The sequence below is a fragment of the Natator depressus genome, chromosome 14 (genome assembly GCF_965152275.1).
Source record: "Natator depressus isolate rNatDep1 chromosome 14, rNatDep2.hap1, whole genome shotgun sequence".
Lineage (NCBI taxonomy): Eukaryota > Metazoa > Chordata > Testudines > Cheloniidae > Natator > Natator depressus.
This window is the reverse complement of record NC_134247.1, coordinates 40,314,459-40,334,997: the sequence shown is the minus strand read 5'-3', so window position 1 is coordinate 40,334,997 and position 20,539 is coordinate 40,314,459. Positions and strand designations below refer to the sequence as shown.

Sequence of the window (20,539 nt, the reverse complement as noted above, 5' to 3'; positions counted from 1 at the left end):
CTCCCCTCCCATTGCAATGAACAAAGGGACCTCACCTTTCTCTGCACGATGCGCCGCTGGAAGTGAACAACAGAAGAGGTGGGTTACAAGGTAGAAGATTTATCTGTAAGTATTGCAAACTCATAGTGGACATTTTTCTACTGGTAGAAAGCAGAACACACACTGGGGTGCTCTGCCTCTAGCTATTCTCACTGCCAGCGTTATACTGGAGACACAAGGCCTCGTGCAGGTAAAACGCTGAGTACATGGCTCTGCCCTTTCCGTATTGGCTGATGCCCCACGCTGAACTCGATGCTGTTTCTATCTGTCTGTAACGGGATCGCTTTTGATAACCACGTCCCATCAATTGCAGCGTTTCAGGGCATGTTCCAGATATCAATGGGCAGAAACCCTCGGATTTTGGTAAAAACTGGAGAACTGTAAGAGCCTGATTTCCACGAAACTCACCGTTTGATCCCTCAGGATACAGGGTGAGGCAGTGACCTCAGGGTTAGTTTTCAAGTAGAGGGTGAGGTTAGAGTTAGGGTTAGCAGGCCCCTCACCGCACTCCAGTCACCACCACCCCCGCTGCACTTCTTGCCTCCTCTTCTCCTCACCCTCATATTCCAGCCAGGCCCCTCCCATCTCCACTCTGCTCAGAACTCTGTTGATTTGTGTGAAAATCAGAAAAGCCTGATTTTATTGGAAATCAGTTTTTCCAGTTTTCCACTTTTCACAACAATCAGTAGGGTTATGTCCAGAGTTGAGGGGGAGGGACGCATTTGAAGGTGCGGGGTGGGTTTGAGGAGCCCAGTTGGATGCACCACTGGTCCTATGTAAGCAACAAAGTGTGTGACCCTCTAGTTCAGTGGCTCTTAACCTTTACTGCAGCCTGCACCCCTTTGGTTCGCAATATGTTCTCGCACCCCTTGTCAAAAATCGTTGAAGCAGGTCAGTTCTTTAAACCTAGATATATCATAACTATAGAATGAAAGCGAGAGAATGATATACATATGAATATAGGTTTGATGAAACAAAGTAGTTGTACTTACGTGCCTGCGCTTAATTTGTGTTTTCGGTAATTTACCTTCTAACAAAATCTGTCATGTCTCGCACCCCCAGAAAGGGCATCTCGCACGCCAGGTTAAGAACCACTGCTCTAGTTAAAGACATGCCACATCATTGTGATCTATGCTTTAAACTCTCAGGGTGAGATTCTGTGTTCAAAACCTGCAGCCCAGGCGCACGTGAGGGTGACTGTGGCTCTTACCACAAACCCCGCATCCCCCTGATCTTGGGTGCTCTGGATGCCAAAGCAGCCCCCGCGGTAACTCAGGGCTTGTCTGCATGGGAAGGTTTCACCAGTACATGGTAAGGTGGGAATTTAAATTGCTCTTGTTACACGGGTATAACGCCCCATGTCAGCTCTGTTGCTCCGTATTGGGGGTGAGTTTTTCCGGTTTAGCTTCTGCCTTTAGTTGCAGCAACCTTTCCCTGGGTGCATATGGGCAGCAGAATGGCCCAGAATCTCTGCGGCACTGTGCGCAGTGGCCCCGCCCTGACACACCCCTCTTGCTCCAGGCCCATCTCCCCTACAGCACTACAATAGGGCTTGTGAGTTGGTCCCCAGAGGGCAGCCTGCAGCTCTTCTCTGCACTGCCTGCACTGGAGAAACCCTCCCCCAGCTGGTTCCAGGCCTCCTGGAGCCCTTTTATGCTGCTCTGCTCCTTTTACTAACATAACAAGGTTGAGATGGGGGTGAAAATCTCCACTCCGTGTATTAATAAGAGTCCAGCATTTCTGGGCATGAAGGTAGCATTGAGCAAGTGACCTGGGTGTAAGCAGTGCACCAGCCCAGTGCGATCTGCCTGAGTCTGCAGGCAGCGCTGTTTGCTGCTCACACTCATCACTGTGGGGTTGGGATGGTGACACTAAAACTTGATCGATGATCATTAATTGTCACCATTTGCAATTATCTCACTGCTGATCATTTTAGCAGAAACATCCAACTTCTGTGCTTCTCCCTCATCGCTGGATTCAAGGACAGATACTGGGGAGAGGGGCAGTGGGGCAGCTACCTGTCTTCAGATGTTGTTTTGGTGAGGAACAGTGAATTCAAGCCCACTCCCACATCCATCCAAATACAGCAAGACCTCTTTGCATGCTAAAATAGGGCGGGGAGAAAGGAGATACATTTCCCCTCCTTCCCCGCCAGTACCAAATGTCTCCTTGATACCAGAACAAATACACACAGACACACACTCATACACACATGGTCACTGAGGGTGAAATCCTGCCCCTTCTCATGTTACATGACTGTGAAAGGCCAGGACACGGGCGGCAGATCCCATGTGAGGGATTCTGTTAAACACTGGACATGTCGAACCGTCCCCAGCAATGACCCTGGCCTGGACGGTCTAGGGCTACTCAGGGCCTGGGCTCAGGCTGCTGTGTCGGTAACTTCCATGGGGTTTTAGGACAATTGGCCCCTTCCCCTTCAGAGCCCGTCTGTGTCAGCGCGAGCAGCCCTGAGCTCACTGCTTGGGCTCTGGTGACAATTCGGAGACATTCCCCATCACCCATTCAAACACTAGCACGTTATTTGTAATTGTTCCATCCCACGTGTGTTTTGTACTTTCTCCACAACACAGGTGTACCCCCTCCCACCCCATCAGAATCATCTCTGTGGTAATACCTTCCCCCCACAACCCCTGCTGAAATGGGGGGTTCTGCTCATTTCCCACCTGTCTCCCCATTGCTCTGCAGTGTCCCCTCTTCAGGCATAGCAGCAGCCTGAGCCATCACTTCCCTTGGGCCTCCAGGCACAGCCGGGTTTCCAGGGACAATGGAGGGAATCCCCGTCCTGTGACGATCTTTACAATGAGCCTTTGTCTACACTGGCAACTGAATGACAAAACTTTCATCGTTCAGAGTTGTTAAAAAAAACCCCACACACACACGAAAGAAAAAAGTTTGGCCAGTGAAAAGCACCGGTGTGAGCAGCGCTTTGTCGGCGGGAGAGCTCTCCTGCTGATGAAGCTACTGCCGCTCGTTGGGGGTGGAAGATTGTATCAGCGGCAGGGCTCTCTCCCACCGACAAACAGCGGCTACACTGCGCGCCTTTTAGTACCATGGCTGCAGTGGCACGGTTGTGTCGCTAAAAGGTGCGTAGTGCAGACAAAGCCCAAGTCGCAGCCTCCCTTTGGCTTCATTCCAAACGTCTCGTCTGCCTGGTAATATCCACTTTACTGATCTGCCAGTTTTTTGGGAAACATTCTCATATAATCTTTACGCCACCCCATTGGCCCCAGACGCTGACCTTTCTCGTTCTCCAGGTCAGATCGCAGCGTCTCTAGGGCAGTGGTTTTCAACCTTTTTTCATTTGCACACCCCCACAAAATTTTGAATGGTGGTGCAGACCCCTTTGGTAATGTTAGACATAGTCTGCCGACCTGCCGGGGTCTGTGGTCCACAGGTTGAAAACCACGGCTCTAGGGGGAGAAAAGGGTGAGAGATGAGATTCACTGTAATATTTATGGGAATAACCATTACATCAGTCAATGTAACGAGCCCAGACACTGACCTTTCTCGCTCTCCAGTTCAGATTGCAGCATCTCTAGGGGGAGAAAAGGGGGAGAGATGAGATTTCATTCCATCGTGTTTATGGTGAAGTTCCTATTATTGTTTAATGCAGCTCTGCTGTAGTTATGAAATAGAGAAACAAAGGGAGAGACACAGATAGATCCATCTATTGAGGTCCCCGCACCCCCATCCTAGGCCAGCTCCTGAGCTTGTGGGTGGTGTCTGTCCCCTGATCCTAGTGACACATGAGAACAGCTCCCTATAAGGCCAGGTTAGTTGAGTGGTGCCCTAGCTAAGAACAGGGTGGAGGTGTCTTTCTTTAGCTGGGTGCTCAGGTCAGCATGAGCCAGGGAGGGAGGTGTGGATGGGCCCCTACAGGCATCGCCTCTAAGATCAGCTCTTTCCCACTTGGAGCTCGTCCATTTGGTGTCAGCCCTGGGGTACCAACACTGCTGGAAATGGAGGTAGCGGCATGTCTGCCAGTCACTGCTGAGCACAGCCTGAGCGAGAGCATCTTGTGCCCAGTGTGAGCAGGGTCTCAGACCAGCCGTGTAATTCCTGAGTGTGTTTGTTTTATTACAGCATCCTAGCCACAGCTCACCAGTGCAGCTGGTGCGGAGAATTCTCTGAAAGGCCCAGGGAACAAGACAGTGACAGCTGATTGTTCTTGACTTTTTAGTGGTTGGAAATGAGCCCAACAGAGCTCTCTCTGGGCACAGACACAAATTTTACATACAGCTCAAAATGAGTTAATCCCTGCCACCTAAACATGGACTCAGAGCACATACTGTATCTGTTAAAACCATGAACTAAGCCAGTTCACACCTGGTGGTGACAGAGTGTGTAGGTGACAGTTCTAAAGGTACAGCATTTCGTTCCAACTTTCAAAGTAAACAGCACAGCTCCTCTCTGCTTCTCTGGATTACCTGCTTCTGTCCCCACTGGGAAATCATTGTAATGGACATTTCCCCTTCCCAATTCTTCTGACACTTGCAAATTTCTACATAAAGTTTATAGCACTTCAGGTGCTTTGGGCGTTTGCACATTCAGTGCCCATTAATTTAAACAAAAATTGGGCATTCAGACTGTCCATTAAATCATCCCTTGGACGGGTCCACAAGACCCCTAAGGCAGCTCTGAAAACCCCAGCTCCCTGTAAACCCACAGATCACTAAAGGCCAATTTCTGCCCTTTGTGAGCAGAGAAAAAGCTACAGTTGAGCATTCATACTACTGTAACCCTTCTGCCAGGTGGAGCCAGCAGCAGCGAGGGCCGGGTTCAATATCTAGGGGTTCCTTTCCATCGATACAACACAGAACCAGCTCAAGCCCCCAACCAGTAACCTGGGAAATTTACACACCACCCGTGGGCACCTCTGAGAGGCAGCACTTCCCCTCTCGCAAGCACAGAGTCTGAGTGTAGAAAAGAAACTTTTAATAAAAGGAGGGAAGTAACTCGGCGTTAATTTGGGGAAAGACTGCAAACAGGGTTCATAAACATAAACCATGAGCAAAAGAGCCACCCCTAAGTAGGTTGGGCAGTGTCCTTTTCCCCTCAGGGTCTTAAGTCCGGCAACCGAAAAGTCTCTTTCACATGCCCAACCCTTCTCTGCACCCCACTCAGTTGCTGCCCTTGGTCAGCGCAGACCCAGAGTTCAGAGGTGCATCCACAGTGTTCACCTCCCACCCTGGGTGTAGGGGGGTGTAGAGAGGCATCTTACTCTCTCCACTGCTCGGGTACTCGCTTGCCACCCCTCTCTGCCAGCTACCCTTCTGGTTGCCCGCCGGTCACTGCTCCTGCCAGCTGCCTGCTCCCCGCTGTAGCCGCTTCTCTTCACCAGCCACCCTGCTGGCCACTCATCATGCTTCTCTGCTGCCACGCTGCTGGCCGCTCATTGCGCCTCTTCACCTTACCAGCCACTCGTTCAGCAGCTGATTATCTGTCACCTTCTGCTACTACCTGCCTCTCTGCTGTGACCTCTGCACATCAGTCTCTTAGTAATTTTCGGCTCTTTGCAGGCTAGGCAGAAACACTGCCCCAGCTCAAGTGATTTCAACTCTCAGTGATTTTTAGCTCTTTGTAGGCAAGACAGAAACACAGTAAACCACAACAGAGGTCAACTGTGATTGAGCATTGAACATAACAAAGAGGCTTCTCATGAAGCCTACTTAGCTCTTTCTTTGAACAATTTGGGGGGAAATAAGTTAAACCAGTCCAGAGAGCACTTTGGGGAAGTTAACACAGTTAATGATCCTGGCAGCTGGCAGCTCAATGTCCCTGACAGGGGCCTGGGCTGGCACGGGGCTGGCTGCCTGTACCCGGCTCAGCTGAGTGTTACTGTGCTGTGTGAACAGGACCTAGGGCTGGCACCTGTCCAGGTTTCCCAGGATCGTCCCTTTGTTCAGGTCACTGCCCTGGGAAATCTGTGAGTCTGCCCAGGACGTGACAAGTCCTGGGTGTGTCGGTGGCTGTAGTGGGGGACCTGCGGGGTGACTGTGCCTGCACAGAGGAAGCTCTGGGTCCAGAGTGCCTGGGAGCTGCATGGACAGGGCAGCTTCAGAGCAGTGAGTGTCACGGGGACCTAGGGGCAGCAGGGCCCAGTCACCACCATGGAGGTACCGGCTGTGGGTTCACCGCCTGGGGGAGCTGGTAAATCTGGTGCCATGGCCTTCTTGGCATGTTTGTTACCTGGGACAGCCATAGGGAGGCAGTGGGGGCTGGTGGGATCTCCCAGGGGTGGATGGGGAGACAGTGCCTTGGGTGGTGGGACAGGTGGTGTATGTGAAGCAGGCAGATGTCACAGTTTTTTGCACCTCAGAGGTGACAACCCTCATAGGATCCCCAACAGTGTTTGTGTAACTGCCACCACACCCACCCCCAGCTCTGTGCAGTAGGATACCCTGGAGTGCATGGACCCCGAGTCAGTGGTGTTGTAATGTGTGTGCATGGCCCCTGGGCTCTCTGATCCCTGCTGAAGCAGCCCAGACTCTCCCAGCATGCACTAGGATGCACATATCGTCAGGCAGCATGCTGGGAGCAAACACACACACACAATATTTCAGGACTTCCCCATTCATCTTAAAGAAGCAAAGAAGAGCACAAACTGTTTGTTACCCCTTTGCTTGTCCCTTGAACACCCCCCATTGCTCCCAGAAATTTCCTTTGTCTTTCATCATTCCGGATAGCACAGTTACTAGAGGGAGAAAAAGGCAAGTTATGAGCTTTCATTCTGCCAGGTTTATGGCAATATTCTGAGCCTCCAACCCCGCTCCCTATATTCCTACCTACTCTTCCACACCAAAGGCCCTCCCTTCCTAGAGACCATTTGTTTGTATAGTTTATTTGCTGCTCAAAAATAGTGTAAATGCCTTTGGATTATTCTGCTGTACTCAGATTACATTTCTCCCAATCCAAACCCCCTTTAAAGAGGAAGATTGGAGCAATAGGCCTGTTCTTTGTTCTTGACACATCTTCCTCTCTTTGGATTTAAAGCCACACTGCCTAGGGTAGGGCTCTGATTCAATGGCTGCAACTTTCCCGCAGAGCCACCCAAGTGCTGTGAAAAAAGAAGGAGTTGTCCAGGTAGTTAGCCTCTCTGTCTGCACGACTTCACTGTAATCCGTCAAGCACCTGCTGTAGCCCAAGAGACTGTTGATGAGCTAAACCAGAGGAGCAAAATCTGTTTCAAAAATTTTTTAATTTATTTTCACCAGAGGGCTGGTGGATGCCAACACTCTGTTCGGCAGTCCCTGAGCTTTGGAGACTCTGGTGTGATCAGCTGAGCCCCAGTTTGAGCTCTATCTATGAGTGAAAATTGGTTGCCAAAATCTTTCAGAAAAGATGGATTGGGGGTATCACAGCAACCTCTTGGTCAAATGGTTCCAAATTTGGATCAGTAATAGAAACCTACACCCCCATAAGCCACACAATCCAAGCAATAGTTCAGATTTTATAGCACTTCAGAAAGACCAGCTTTAAAGAGAAACCTGATCTAAACCTTAACTCTAGCAGGACTGTCACCCTTATATATTTAAGCACTTAATATACCTTAGTGAATACTTATGAAAATACTTATATACCTTAATACTTATTGGTCCAGAAGGCAAGCGTGAATCACTCTGTAGGACAGGGATTAGGATGGTCAGCCGGGAGGGGTGATCACCTGGGTCCCATTCTCTGTGTCTATGACTATTTAATTTTTTATACCACCTAGAACAGCTTCGACAGGAGGGCTTGAGAGGGACCCACTTAGGAATGTGACAGAGCAATTCATTTATGAGACTAGCTGAGTGATCCAGACAAGGTAATGTGAGGTTTATGCACATCTTGTTGAACAATACTGACAAAGTGATGCCACCTGGTGAGCACAAGTGGAATTACAGGGAATAGACTGAGAGTCGGGGTGTCTACTGCTTATGCTTAAGGTTAGAAATCTGTCAGGGGTATTTTTTAGGGCTGTCAAGCGATTAAAAAATTAATTGTGATTAATCGCATGATTAATTGCACTATTAAACAATAATAGAATATCATTTATTTAAATATTTTTGGATGTTTTGTACATTTTCAAATATATTGATTTCAATTACAACACGAAATACAAAGTGTACAGTGCTCACTTTATGTTTTTGATTATAAATATTTGCACTGTAAAAACAAAAGAAATAGTATGTTTCAATTCACCTAATACAAATACTGTAGTGCAATCTCTTTATCATGAAAGTTGAACTTTCAAATGTAGAATTATGTACAAAAAATAACTACATTAAAATACACTAATTAGGGCTGTTGATTAATCTTACTGAACTCATGCTATTAACTCAAAAAAATTAATCACGATTAATGGCATTTTTAATTGCACTGTTAAACAATAAAATACCAATTGAAATTTATTAAATATTTATGGATGTTTTTCTACATTTTCAAATATATTGATTTCAGTTACAACACAGAATACAAAGTGTCCAGTGCTCACTTTATATTATTTTTTATTACAAATATTTGCATTGTAAAAATGATAAACAAAAGAAATAGTATTTTTCAATTCACCTCATACTAGTTCTGTCCTGCAATCTCTTTATTGTGAAAGTGCAACTTACAAATGTAGATTTTTTTTGTTCCATAACTGTGCTCAAAAACAAAACAATGTAAAACTTTAGAGCCTACGAGTCCACTCAGTCCTACTTCTCGTTCAACCAATCGCTAAGACAAACACGTTTGTTTACATTTATGGGAGATAATGCTGCCCACTTCTTATTTACAGTAGCACCAGAAAGTGAGAACAGGCGTTCACATGGGACTTTTGTAACCGACATTGCAAGGTATTTACATGCCAGATATGCTAAACATTCATATGACCCTTCATGCTTTGGCCACCATTCCAGAGGACATGCTTCCATGCTGATGATGCTCGTTAAAAAAATAATGCATTAATTAAATTTGTGACTGAACTCCTTGGGGGAGAATATGGCTCTATTTTACCCACATTCTGCCATATATTTCATATTGTAGTAGTCTCGGATGATGACTCAGCACATGTTCATTTTAAGAACACTTTCACTGTAGATTTGACAAAATGCAAAGAAGATACCAATGTGAGATTTCTAAAGATAGCTACAGCACTCAACCGAAAGTTTAAGAATCTGAAGTGCCTTCCAAAATCTGAGAGGGACGAGGTGTGGAGCTTGCTTTCAGAAGTCTTAAAAGAGCAACACTTCAGTGTAGAAACTACAGAACCTGAACCACCAAAAAAGAAAATCAACCTTCTGCTGATGGCATCTGATTCAGATGATGAAAATGAACATGCATCAGTCCACACTGCTTTGGATCGTTATCAAGCAGAACCCACCATCAGCATGGATGCATGTCCTCTGGAATGGTGGTTGAAGCATGAAGGGACATATGAATCTTTAGCACTTCTGGCATATAAATATCTTGTGATGCCGGCTACAATAGTGCCAAGCAAACACCTGTTCTCACTTTCTGGTGACATTGTGAAAAAGAAGTGGGCAGAATTATCTCCTGCAAACGTAGACAAACTTGTTTGTCTGAGTGATTGGCTGAACAAGAAATAGGACTGAGTGGACTTGTAGGATCTAAAGTTTTACATTGTTTTATTTTTGAATGAATTTTTTTTGTACATAATTCGACATTTGTAAGTTCAACTTTCATGATCAAGAGATTGCACTACAGCATTTGTATTAGGTGAATTGAAAAATGCTATTTTGTTTTTTACAGTGCAAATATTTGTAATAAAAATAAATATAAAGTGAGCACTGTACAGTTTGTATTCTGTATTATAATTGAAATCAATATATTTTAAAATGTAGAAAACATCCAAAAATATATAAATAAATGGTATTCTATTATTGTTTAACAGTGCAATTAATCACGCGATTAATCATGATTACTTTAGAGCCTACAGGTCCACTCAGTCCTATTTCTTGTTCAGCCAATCGCTCAGACAAACCAATTTGTTTACATTTTCAGGAGATAATGCTGTGGGCTTCTTGTTTACAATGTCACCTGAAAGTGAGAACAGGGGTTTGTATGGCACTGTTGTAGCTGGCTTCGCAAGATATTTACATGCCAGATGCGTTAGAGTCACATGTCTCTTCATGCTTCAACCACCATTCCAGAGGACATGCGTCCATGCTGATGGTGGGTTCTGCTCAATAATGATCCAAAGCAGTACAGACTGACACATGTTCATTTTCATCATCTGAGTCAGATGCCACCAGCAGAAGGTTGATTTTCTTTTTTGGTGGTTCGGGTTCTGTAGTTTCCGCATCAGAGTGTTGCTCTTTTAAGACTTCTGGAAGCATGCTCCACACCTCGTCCCTCTCAGATTTTGGAAGGCACTTCAGATTCTTAAACCTTGGGTCGAGTGCTGTAGCTATCTTTAGAAATCTCACACTGGTACCTTTTTTGTATTTTGTCAAATCTGCAGTAAAAGTGTTCTTATAACGAACGACATGTGTTGGGTCATCATCCGAGACTGCTATAACATGAAATAGATGGCAGAATGCAGGTAAAACAGAGCAGGAGACATACAATTCTCCCCCAAGGAGTTCAGTCACAAATTTAATTACTGCATTATTTTTTTAACGAGTGACATCAGCATGGAAGCATGTCCTCTGGAATGGTGGCCAAAGCATGAAGGGACATCTGAATGTTTAGTATATCTGACACATAAATACCATGCAATGCCTGCTCTCACTTTCAGGTGACATTGTAAATAAGAAGCAGGCAGCATTATCTGCCATAAATGTAAACAAACTTGTTTGTCTTCGTGAAGAAGTAGGACTGAGTGGACTTGTTGGCTCTAAAGTTTTACATTGTTTTGTTTTTGAGTGCAGTTATGTAACAAAAATAATCTACATTTGTAAGTTGTACTTTCACAATAAAAGGTTTCAGAGTAACAGCCGTGTTAGTCTGTATTCGCAAAAAGAAAAGGAGTACTTGTGGCACCTTAGAGACTAACCAATTTATTTGAGCATAAGCTTTCGTGAGCTACAGCTCACTTCATCGGATGCATTCTTTCCACAGTATGCATAATAAATAATAAATAAATTGGTTAGTAAATTGGTTAGTCTCTAAGGTGCCACAAGTCCTCCTTTTCTTTTCACAATAAAGAGATTGCACTCTGATACTTATATGAGGTGAATTGAAAAATACTATTTCTTTTGGTTTTTACACTGCAAATATTTGTAATCAGAAATAATATAAAGTGAGCCCTGGACACTTTGTAGTCTGTATTGTAATTGAAATCAATATATTTGAAAATGTAGAAAAACATCCATAAATATTTAATAAATTTCAATTGGTATTCTATTATTGTTTAACAGTGCAATTAAAAGTGTGATTATTTTTTTGAATTGCAATTAATTTTTTTGAGTTAATTGCGTGAGTTAAGTGGGATAAATCGAAGCCCTAGTATTTTTAGTATAAGTCAGGGACAGGTCATGGCCAATAAACAAAAATTTATGCAAACCTGCAACTTGTCCCTGACTTATACTAAAAATACCCTGAGGAAGGAGGGGACTAACAGCGTGAGCACCACCAGGGTCGAGTGCTGGCAGGGGCTGCTGCCGCTGCTCCATGTCTCTGTGACAGAATCATACCCTTACGTATGACATTTGCTGCGGGTGAGCACTCTCTAATGTTTAGAGCAGGACACAAAAGTTTAGTCATGGAAAAAAGAACAACTTTCTCACTGCCCCACTGTATCTGCAGTTATATTTCATTTCAAAAGCATTCAGGAAGGATGTAATTCTCCTCTTCACAGGGGACCAGCACAAGGCCTAGCCACTTACATACCATTTAGAGCCTAAAAATGGGACTTAAGCAGGATTTCAGTTGGGTCTAGGTCTCATGCTGGCCTTCCAAATGGATGTACATTTCCCACAGAGCTCCTCCAGTCTACTTTGGGTTTATCTAGTTCATGACAGAAAATGTGGGCCATGTTCCTGTCAGTTATATAGCTCCCTATTTAGAACCAATGCTTACACCAGCATAGCTAATTATTATTATTATAACACACCATTTCTCTCAGTGTCAGAGAAAGTGAGCAGATGTGCCAGACATTTTTTTTCAAAAGAGCATTAAAATCAATTTTAGATTTTAAGAAATTAAACTTTTAAAACCATGGAAATTAAAAGTTAAGATTCAGCTTTAACTAAAATCACCCAGAAGTTAAATTATTGCAAACCACTATTGCAAACCACATTTCGGGTCACCCAAACAAATGTAACTTGATCACAACAGTATTGAAAATGTCGCCCACATCTCTTTAGGATTAAACACACATCTCTGGTACTCAGCACAGTACTTTGAAAGGAGACTGAACTCTTCTGGTGTTGGTGCCATATTCTGTTTTCGTACCTGTCTGGCCCTCATTACCATAGTGTCTGGGTTCCTCACAATCTTTAGTGTATTTATCCTCACAACCCCTCTGGGAGGTAGAGCCCGACTGCTATCCCCGTTGTACAGATGGGGACCAGAGTCACAGAGGGACAGGTCTCCTCAAGGGATTGAGGCACCCAAAGACTCAGATAGGTGCCTAGTAGGATTTTCGAAAGCAACTAGACACCTAACTCCTATTGAAATCAATGGGCGTTTGGCACGTGGGCATGTTCAAAAATCCCACTAGGCACTAATCTGTATCTTTAGGCACCTACACAGCTTTAAAAATCTGTCCCTAAGTGAATCACCCAAGGTCCCACAGCACATCTGTGGCACAGCAGGCTAGTTCTGTAACCACTGGACCATCCTGCCTCTCTAATCTCATTATCTCAGCCTGAGCAATTGCACGTGAAGGTATGTGACCAACCCCCACCTGTGCCGTCTGAACGCAAACCCAAAGAGCCACCACCACCTCCACCATTTGAGCTAAGGCTCACACTCCAGGAGATGCTCACATTTGTACATGTGTTCTTAAGACTGGCTGTGCATCCTGAAAGAGCGCACGCAGACTGTGGGGGCAGGAAGTGGGGAGTGGGGTGGCTGGATTGTCCTTAAGTGTTCAAAAACGAGGTGGTACAATTGTTTTTGTTCAAAATCTTGTGATATTTTTATCCAGTCTTTTCATGCATTTGGACCTGACTGAGGAGTTGTGAGCGCTTGGGGTAGGCACTGCTGAATATGAAAGTGGTGTTCATTTACCTTTGAGCTCCTGCAGTTGAGTAGAAATGGCTTCCTGTTCCTGAACATTCACATTTCCACTCCTAAAGAGAAGATATTCTCTGTCATCTTTCAGCTCAGCTGTTCAGTGCAGTAATGCTGCAGTGCATCGAACAGGAATGTCAGAGGAAATGACAAAGGCAAATGCATGTACAGTACCTGCTTGATGTGCTTGCCTCCTCCTGAATGGAGAAATGGGGAAACTGTCAATACTTTAATAAAACCAAGTGAAAAAACATCCAGTGACCATTCCCTATGTGTGTGCCATACACTTTCAGGCACAAAACCCTCTTCCCATCAGGGCAATCCCATTTCAGAAGGGTAAATTCCCAGCCATCCCTGCTTCCCTAGGTATTTATGAATTTCATTCATCTGAGCAAATAATGTAGCTAACTTATTCACCCCGCTATGGCTACAGTTTGCTAAACCCACTGCCATGCACCTTTGTCAACCACAAAGAGTTATGCTTCTGTATGGACCAGCATTAGCCAGAATAAGTCACAGCTTCACAGCTGATAAGGCCTGAAGGGGCCATTCTGAACATCTGGTCTGACCTCCTGTTTTTGAGCACATGCCAAAGAACCTCCCGCAGAGATTCCTGCAGCATCAGATTCTGCTAGAGCAGATTGCTGAAGGATGCCCAGCAATGATTTAAAGACTCCAAGTCATGGGGAACCCACCACAACACTCGGTAAGTTGTTCCAATGGTAAATCCCCTCATGGTAAAATATTTGCACCTTACTTCTAGCCTATATCTGTCTAGCTTTAACTTCCAGCCATTAGATCTCATTCTGCCTTTGTCTGCTGCTGGATTAAAGAGCCCTCTCCCAGACCTGGCTTCCCTCTACAGGGCTAATAAGATTAAAAGGCAGAAAAAAACATCTCTTAGTAACTAAAACAAGGAGGGATAACTCAGTGGTTTGAGCATTGGCCTGCTAAACCCAGGGTTGTGAGTTCAATCCTTGAGGGGGCCATTTAGGGATCTGGGGCAAAAATTGGGGATCGCTCCTGCGTTGAGCAGGGGGTTGGACTAGATGACCTCCTGAGGTCCCTTCCAACCCTGATAGTCTAGGATTCTAAGGAGTTCTGACTCTGGCATGGGGATGGAGCTTAGTGAAGAATTTATTAGACAAATAAGATTGGTCCATGGAGCTCAGACACTTCCATATGGCAAAAGGGGACAGAGACTATATTGAAGGGGGGATGCTCTCAGAGCAAGAGGAGCCATCGAGTGCCATATGCCAGAAGACAAGGCTGGAAAGAGAAAGCAGGAGGGTCTCTGCCTTGCCTGAGATGCTGACCAGACCTCAGAGTCACGTCTGCACTAGAAGGGCTGTGGCCGCTCAGCTCTCCCGATACAGCTGTGCCGCTGCAGTGCCTGTGGTGAAGACGCTCTGTGCCGACGGGAGAGAGCTCTCCTGTTAGCATAAAACACCCAACCTCGTGAGCGGCAGTCCCTATGTTGGCGTAACTTATGTCACTCACGGGGGTGGAATATTCACACCCCTGAGTGACACAAGTTTTGCCAACATAGGCTTTGTGTAGCCAGAGTGATAGAAGGGGTGAGAGCAGACACAGGGGATGGGAGCAGTTTGTCTCAGGACTGTTTGTTATTTTGTGTAGATCTGTAACTCTCTCTGTGCTTTCTTAAAAATACAAGTGCCTGTGTTTAAGAAATCCCTTTGGTAAGCCTGTGTTCCTGTCTCGCCTGACACATTGTCCCTGAAGGGGTCAATCGAGAACTCAGCGTGCCCACAGTGTGCTGGAAATCTGCCGGGGCGTGTGTAACCAACTGGGAGCTTGGGAGGGCTGCGGCTCTGGTTCTGGGGTTTCAGACCGCTGGGGTGTGGAGAACCACATCCCAAAGAAGGGCGGCAGACATGGGGTCTGCAGTTGGGAGTGCAGCTGAGAGACCCAGAGCTGAAGTCTTAGAAGCATGTGGGATCCTGTGGTTAGGTCCAGTCACAACAGACTGGTTCTGTCCAGAGAGGGTGTGGCACAGGGCCCTGAAGGGATTTAATTAGCCAACAAAAACAACCCTACCTTGGACTCGTGGGCAGCCTTTCCCATGGGAATCACAGTGTGAGAGCGGTGAGCCGGGGATCCTTTGCAATCCTCACAAAGGGCTTTGGTATCCTCCTTACAGAACCATGAGAGCTCTTTGCCATGTTCCTCACAGACATTCCCTTCCCTTCCCCTTTGTCCGGGCTTTAAGCCCCTTTGTTTGATGAACTGTATTATGTTGCCCAGCTGTGTGTTGGGCCTGAAGGCTCTTTTCTGGAACGTTTCTCCACACTGAGGACAGGCGGCTGTCTCCACTCCCGCACAGCGCTGGGTGATGCAGCCCCGGCAGAAGTTGTGCCCACACTCTATAGTCACCGGGTCTGTCAAATAATCCCGACAGATGACACAAACGGCATCATCTAGCTCTCTACCAGCTAAAGACGTTGGGGCCGGGGGTTCCAGACCCTCACGTTTCCCACTCCCTGGTGGAGCAGGTGTCTCCATGGCTGCTGGGCTCTCAGTCTGTCTGTCTCCTTCCCCAGCTCTGTGCATTCTGCTGCCGCTGCTGGGAGGTGCCTGCTGCTGGCCTCTGCCCTGCTCGGTGCAGGGGGGGGGGGGTGAAGAGAAGGGAGGGGCCGGGAGGGGAAAGAGGAGAAGGGAAACAGAAAAAAGGGGAGGAAGAACTGACTGGGAGAGGAGGAGGAATGACAGTTAGAAAGGGCTGGAAAGCAGCTCTGCCAGACACCCCCTGGCCAGTGAGCAGGAGCAGGGAGGGGTTTTAGCTCCATGTCTGACACAGGTGAGATGGACCCTGGAGCACTGCGCCCAGTTCTAATGGCTGCATTTTGAAAAGGACGTTCAAAAATAGTGGAGAGGGTGCAAAAAAGAGCCACAAATGTGGTTCGAGGGCTGGAGAAAATGCCCTACAGGGGCAGACTGAAAGAGCTCGATCTGTTCAGTTTATCAAAAGGAAGAGTGAGAGGTGACTTGATCATGGTGTTTATGTGCCTTCATGGGGAGAAAATCCTGGGTCTTAAAGGGCTCTGTACTCTAGTGGAGAAAGGCAGGACAAGGACCAATGGCTGGAAGCTGAAGCCAGACAAATCCAAATGAGAAATAAGGCTCCATTTTTTTAACAGTGCAGGGTGATTAACAAACTCCAAAGGGGGAGGATGCTCCATCTCTTAATGTCTCCCAGTCCAGACTGGTGCCTTTCTGGAAAGATGCTTTAGTCAAACACAAGTTATTGGGCTCAGTAACTAGGTGAAATTCACTGGCCTGTGTTATAAAGGTCAGACTAAATCGAATGGTCCCTTCAGGTTTTAAAAACTAGGAAGCTGTGAATTCTGGCAGGGCTGAGATCATCTGAGGCCTCAGTGCTGGAGAAACAGCATGAATAATGCTACCCTAAGTAGGCTGTGGGTAAAGTGTGCCCATCGCCAGGAGCTTTCCTGCAGGTCCCTAAAAATGCAGAAGGACGATAGGGAAGAAAACCCATGAGTTTGAGGGTCTGAGACTAGCCTAGTGCTTCCAAGGGAACAATGAATGTTCCACTGACTTCTGTTCATACTCACTTTCCAGCCAGTTTTGATTCTGTGTTCATATTTAGAATAAAACATTGATCATTACACCGTGACTTGAACCAACAAGAACATTGTTATTCAGTAATGCTGGGGCCTGGTTTTCTCTGCTCCTAAGAACAGACAAATAAGCGTGGTCAGCGCTCACAGCCCAGTTCAGTTTATTGTTTCCTCATCCTCACTGCCCACAGTTGCGCTGGGAGTCTCCGTCACTCACGTTACATCTCGCGTGTAGATTGTGAGCTCCTGGGGCCAGGGACGTATCTTTGTTACACGTCTGTGACTGGGGTTCCTGGGCACTACTAGACCATTACTGATACTGAGAACCATTCACAGCAAGTGGGGGGATAAACAAATGTGGTTGCCCAGGCTGGCTCCTTCATCGCTAACCCCACCTCAGAGTAATACAGGACCACTTGCCCCTCCTGAACTCCCCAGGCACAAATGTGGACAGGGGAGCTGGCTTGGGTGGAAGGGATGTATTAGAGGGAATTACTGAGCTCCTGAGGACAGACATGATTTCTTTAGCAAAGCTTTGATATGGTCTCCCACAGTATTCTTGCCAGCAAGTTAAAGAAGTGTGGATTGGATGAATGGACTATAAGGTGGATAGAAAGCTGGCTAGATCATCGGGCTCAATGGGTAGTGATCAATGACTCAATGTCTAGTTGGCAGCCGGTATCAAGTGGAGTGCCCCGGGGTCAGTCCTGCATCCAGTTTTTTTCAACATCTTCATTAATGATCTGGATGACGGGATTAATTGTACCCTTAGGAAGTTCGCAGGTGACACTAAACTGGGGGAAGAGGTAGATGTGCTGGAGGGTAGGGATAGGGTCCAGAGTGACCTAGACAAATTGGAAGACTGGGCCAAAAGAAATCTGATGAGGTTCAACAAGGACAAGTGCAGAGTCCTGCACTTAGGATGAAAGAATCCCATGCACTGCTACAGGCTGGGGACCAACTGGCTAAGCAGCAGTTCTGCAAAAAAGGACCTGAGCATTACAGTGGACGAGAAGCTGGATATGAGTCCGCAATGTGCCCTTGTTACCAAGAAGCCCAACGGCATATTGGGCTGCATTAGTAGCAGCATTGCCAACAGATTAAGGGAAGAGATTATTCTCCTCTATTCAGCACTGGTGAGGCCAGATCTGGAGTATTGCATCCAGTTTTGGCCCCCCCCCCCCCCACACACACACAGAAATGATGTGGACAAGTTGGAGAGAGTCCAGTGGAGGGCAATGAAAATGATTAGGGGGCTGGGGCACATGACTCATGAGGAGAGGCTGAGGGAACTGGTCTTATTTAGTCTGCAGAAGAGAAGAGTGAGGGGGGATTTGATAGCAGCCTTCAGCTACCTGAAGGGGTTTCCAAAGAGGATGGAGCTAGGCTGTTCTCAGTGGTGGCTGATGACAGAACAATAAGCGATGGTCTCAAGTTGCAGTGGGGAAGGTTTAGGTTGGATATTAGGAAAAACTATTTCACTAGGAGTGTGGTGAAGCTCTGGAATGGGTTACCTAGGGAGGTGGGGGAATCTCCATCCTCAGAGGTTTTTAAGTCCTGGCTTTACAAAGCCCTGGCTGGGGTGATTTAGTTGGTGTTGGTCCTGCTTTGAGCAGGGGGTTGGACTAGGTGACCTCCTAAGGTCTCTTCCAACCCTAATCTTCTGTGATTCTATATCCATCACAGCATATCAGGGGGAACAGGAGAGGGCAGGTGGCCATTAGCTCAGCTGTAATAGGGTCATAGGTCTCCGGCTTTACCCACTGGACCTGCTGCCTCTGCCTAACCTATTTCTAGTAAAGTTGAACCCCAAATGCACAAATAGAAAGTGGGGGATAATTTTCTTGGCAGCAGCACTGCTGAGAAGGATCTGGGAGTTGTGGTGGATCACAACCTCAACATGAGTCTGCAATGCCATGCTGTTGCAAAAAAAGCAAATGCAATTTTAGGTTGCATTAACAGAGGCATAGCATGCAAGTCATGGGAGGTGATAATACCATTCTACTCGGTGCTGGTTAGGCCTCAGCTGGAGGACTGTGTCCAATTTTGATCACTAATGTATAGAAAGAATGTTGAAAAACTGGAAAGGATCCAGAAGCGAGCGGCAAAGATGATCAAAGGGATGGGAATGCAGCCATCTGAGCAAAGGCTGAAGGAACTGGGTATGTTTAGTTTAGAAAAGGAGATTGAGGGGGGACATTATAATCTTCAAATACTTGAAAGGCTGCCATAAAAAAGATGGAGAAAAGTTGCTCTCTTGACACAGAGGGCAGGACAAGAGGCAGTGGTTTCAAACAGCATAGCAAATTTAGATTAAATCTGAGGAAAAACCTTCCTAACTTCCTAACTGTAAGAACAATAGGGCAATGGAACAGATGCCAAGGGAACGCGTGGAAGCTCCTTCACTGGAGGTTTTCAAAAGGAGGCTCGGTAGCCATTTGTCTTGTATGGTTTAGGCACAACAAATCCTGTATCTCGGCAGGGGTTAGACTCGATGGCCCTTGTGGCCTCTTCTAATTCTGTGATTCTTTGGTTCAATGATTCTAACCAAAATTACACATGGTAACAACACAGCCTGCCACACCCACACCAGCTGCCCCCATCCCATCTCTTCCCCTGGACTCTGCTCTTCCTTACTCCTACTGAAAGTGGCAGCTGCCTAATAAAGACACACAGGTTACAGCTCAGTAATGGTGCTTGTGCCCCCAGCGCCAGGTGACCCCGCTGAGCTCTCTTCTGAGCCCCTCTCCCTTCCTGCCTGTTGTTCTCTGCTGCCCTCGACTTGCCCAGGATCACTTTGTGTTAGCAGCAAAATGAGGTCTGGATGAAGCATGGTCTGAGGATGCCCCTCCCCCATCCCACCCAGAGACCAGGGTGAAGCCCGGGCAGTCACGTTTACTGGGCCCTGTCTTAGCACAGGGGGCTGGATGTGGTGACTTCTCGAGGTCCCGTCCAATCCGACATTTCTATCAGTTAGCTCTGGCCTGTCTGAGACCCTCTGGGCCTTGGAGCCTGACCCAGTGCCCATTGCAGTCAATGGTCAGATTCCCATTGGCCATTGGATCTGGCCCTAGCGCACATCCCATCATCTGTGTATTGCACCGTGCGTTGTTAGGGGCCTAGCGACCCCCTGGGTTATTGTTACAGAGAGACACTGAGCTGAGCTCACAGAGTTCTGCCTCATTTGTTAAATCTCCTCTGGGTTTCTGCCATCCTGCCACTGAAAATGAAAATGTCAGAAAGTAACAACAGCCCTGGGGCTGCTCCGAGTGACTCTGCAGAGGCCCTGCGAGTTCTCCTGCTCCCAAGGCTGAAGTGCAAACCCCAGCCCAAGCCAGGTGCCAGATAAGACACAGGCTGCAGCTCTCAGTTTGAATGTGGCACACCCCAGGTAACTGAAGAGGAAGGAGCAGGGAGAAACGAACATGTGATTTTATCGGCTGTTCTTTTATGTGGCCACATTATTTTTTCCCCAAGAAAATAGACTCAGTCTGGTGAGAATGAGGGAGAAAAATAGCATATAAAAATTAAGGGGGAAAGTTGTCAAGACACCCTAGTTAAGGTTCAGATCCTGCCCACCATGCCCAGGGCATTCTCCCCTCCCTCATCGTTTATGATCCTGCTGAGATGACGACCTTGGGTAACAGCAGTGGAAAGGTGCAGGTGGCGAGCGTGGGGTACAAAGGGTAACAATAAGCAGCAGTTTATTGAGCTGC

At 46.7% G+C, this 20,539-nt stretch overlaps 1 protein-coding gene across 1 annotated transcript in view; it reads right to left on the bottom strand.

Annotated features, from left to right (window-relative positions):
• LOC141998502 (E3 ubiquitin-protein ligase TRIM39-like) overlaps window positions 1-15,747 on the bottom strand; it is a 62,836-nt gene extending 47,089 nt beyond the window's left edge. The window contains exons 1-4 of the mRNA XM_074971368.1: window positions 15,283-15,747; window positions 13,399-13,421; window positions 13,222-13,283; window positions 36-56 (exon numbers count right to left, since the gene is read on the bottom strand). Coding sequence (XP_074827469.1) covers window positions 36-56; window positions 13,222-13,283; window positions 13,399-13,421; window positions 15,283-15,747 — 571 coding nt within the window. The remainder of the gene's footprint in view (window positions 1-35; window positions 57-13,221; window positions 13,284-13,398; window positions 13,422-15,282) is intronic.
• Window positions 15,748-20,539: the final 4,792 nt, after the last annotated feature.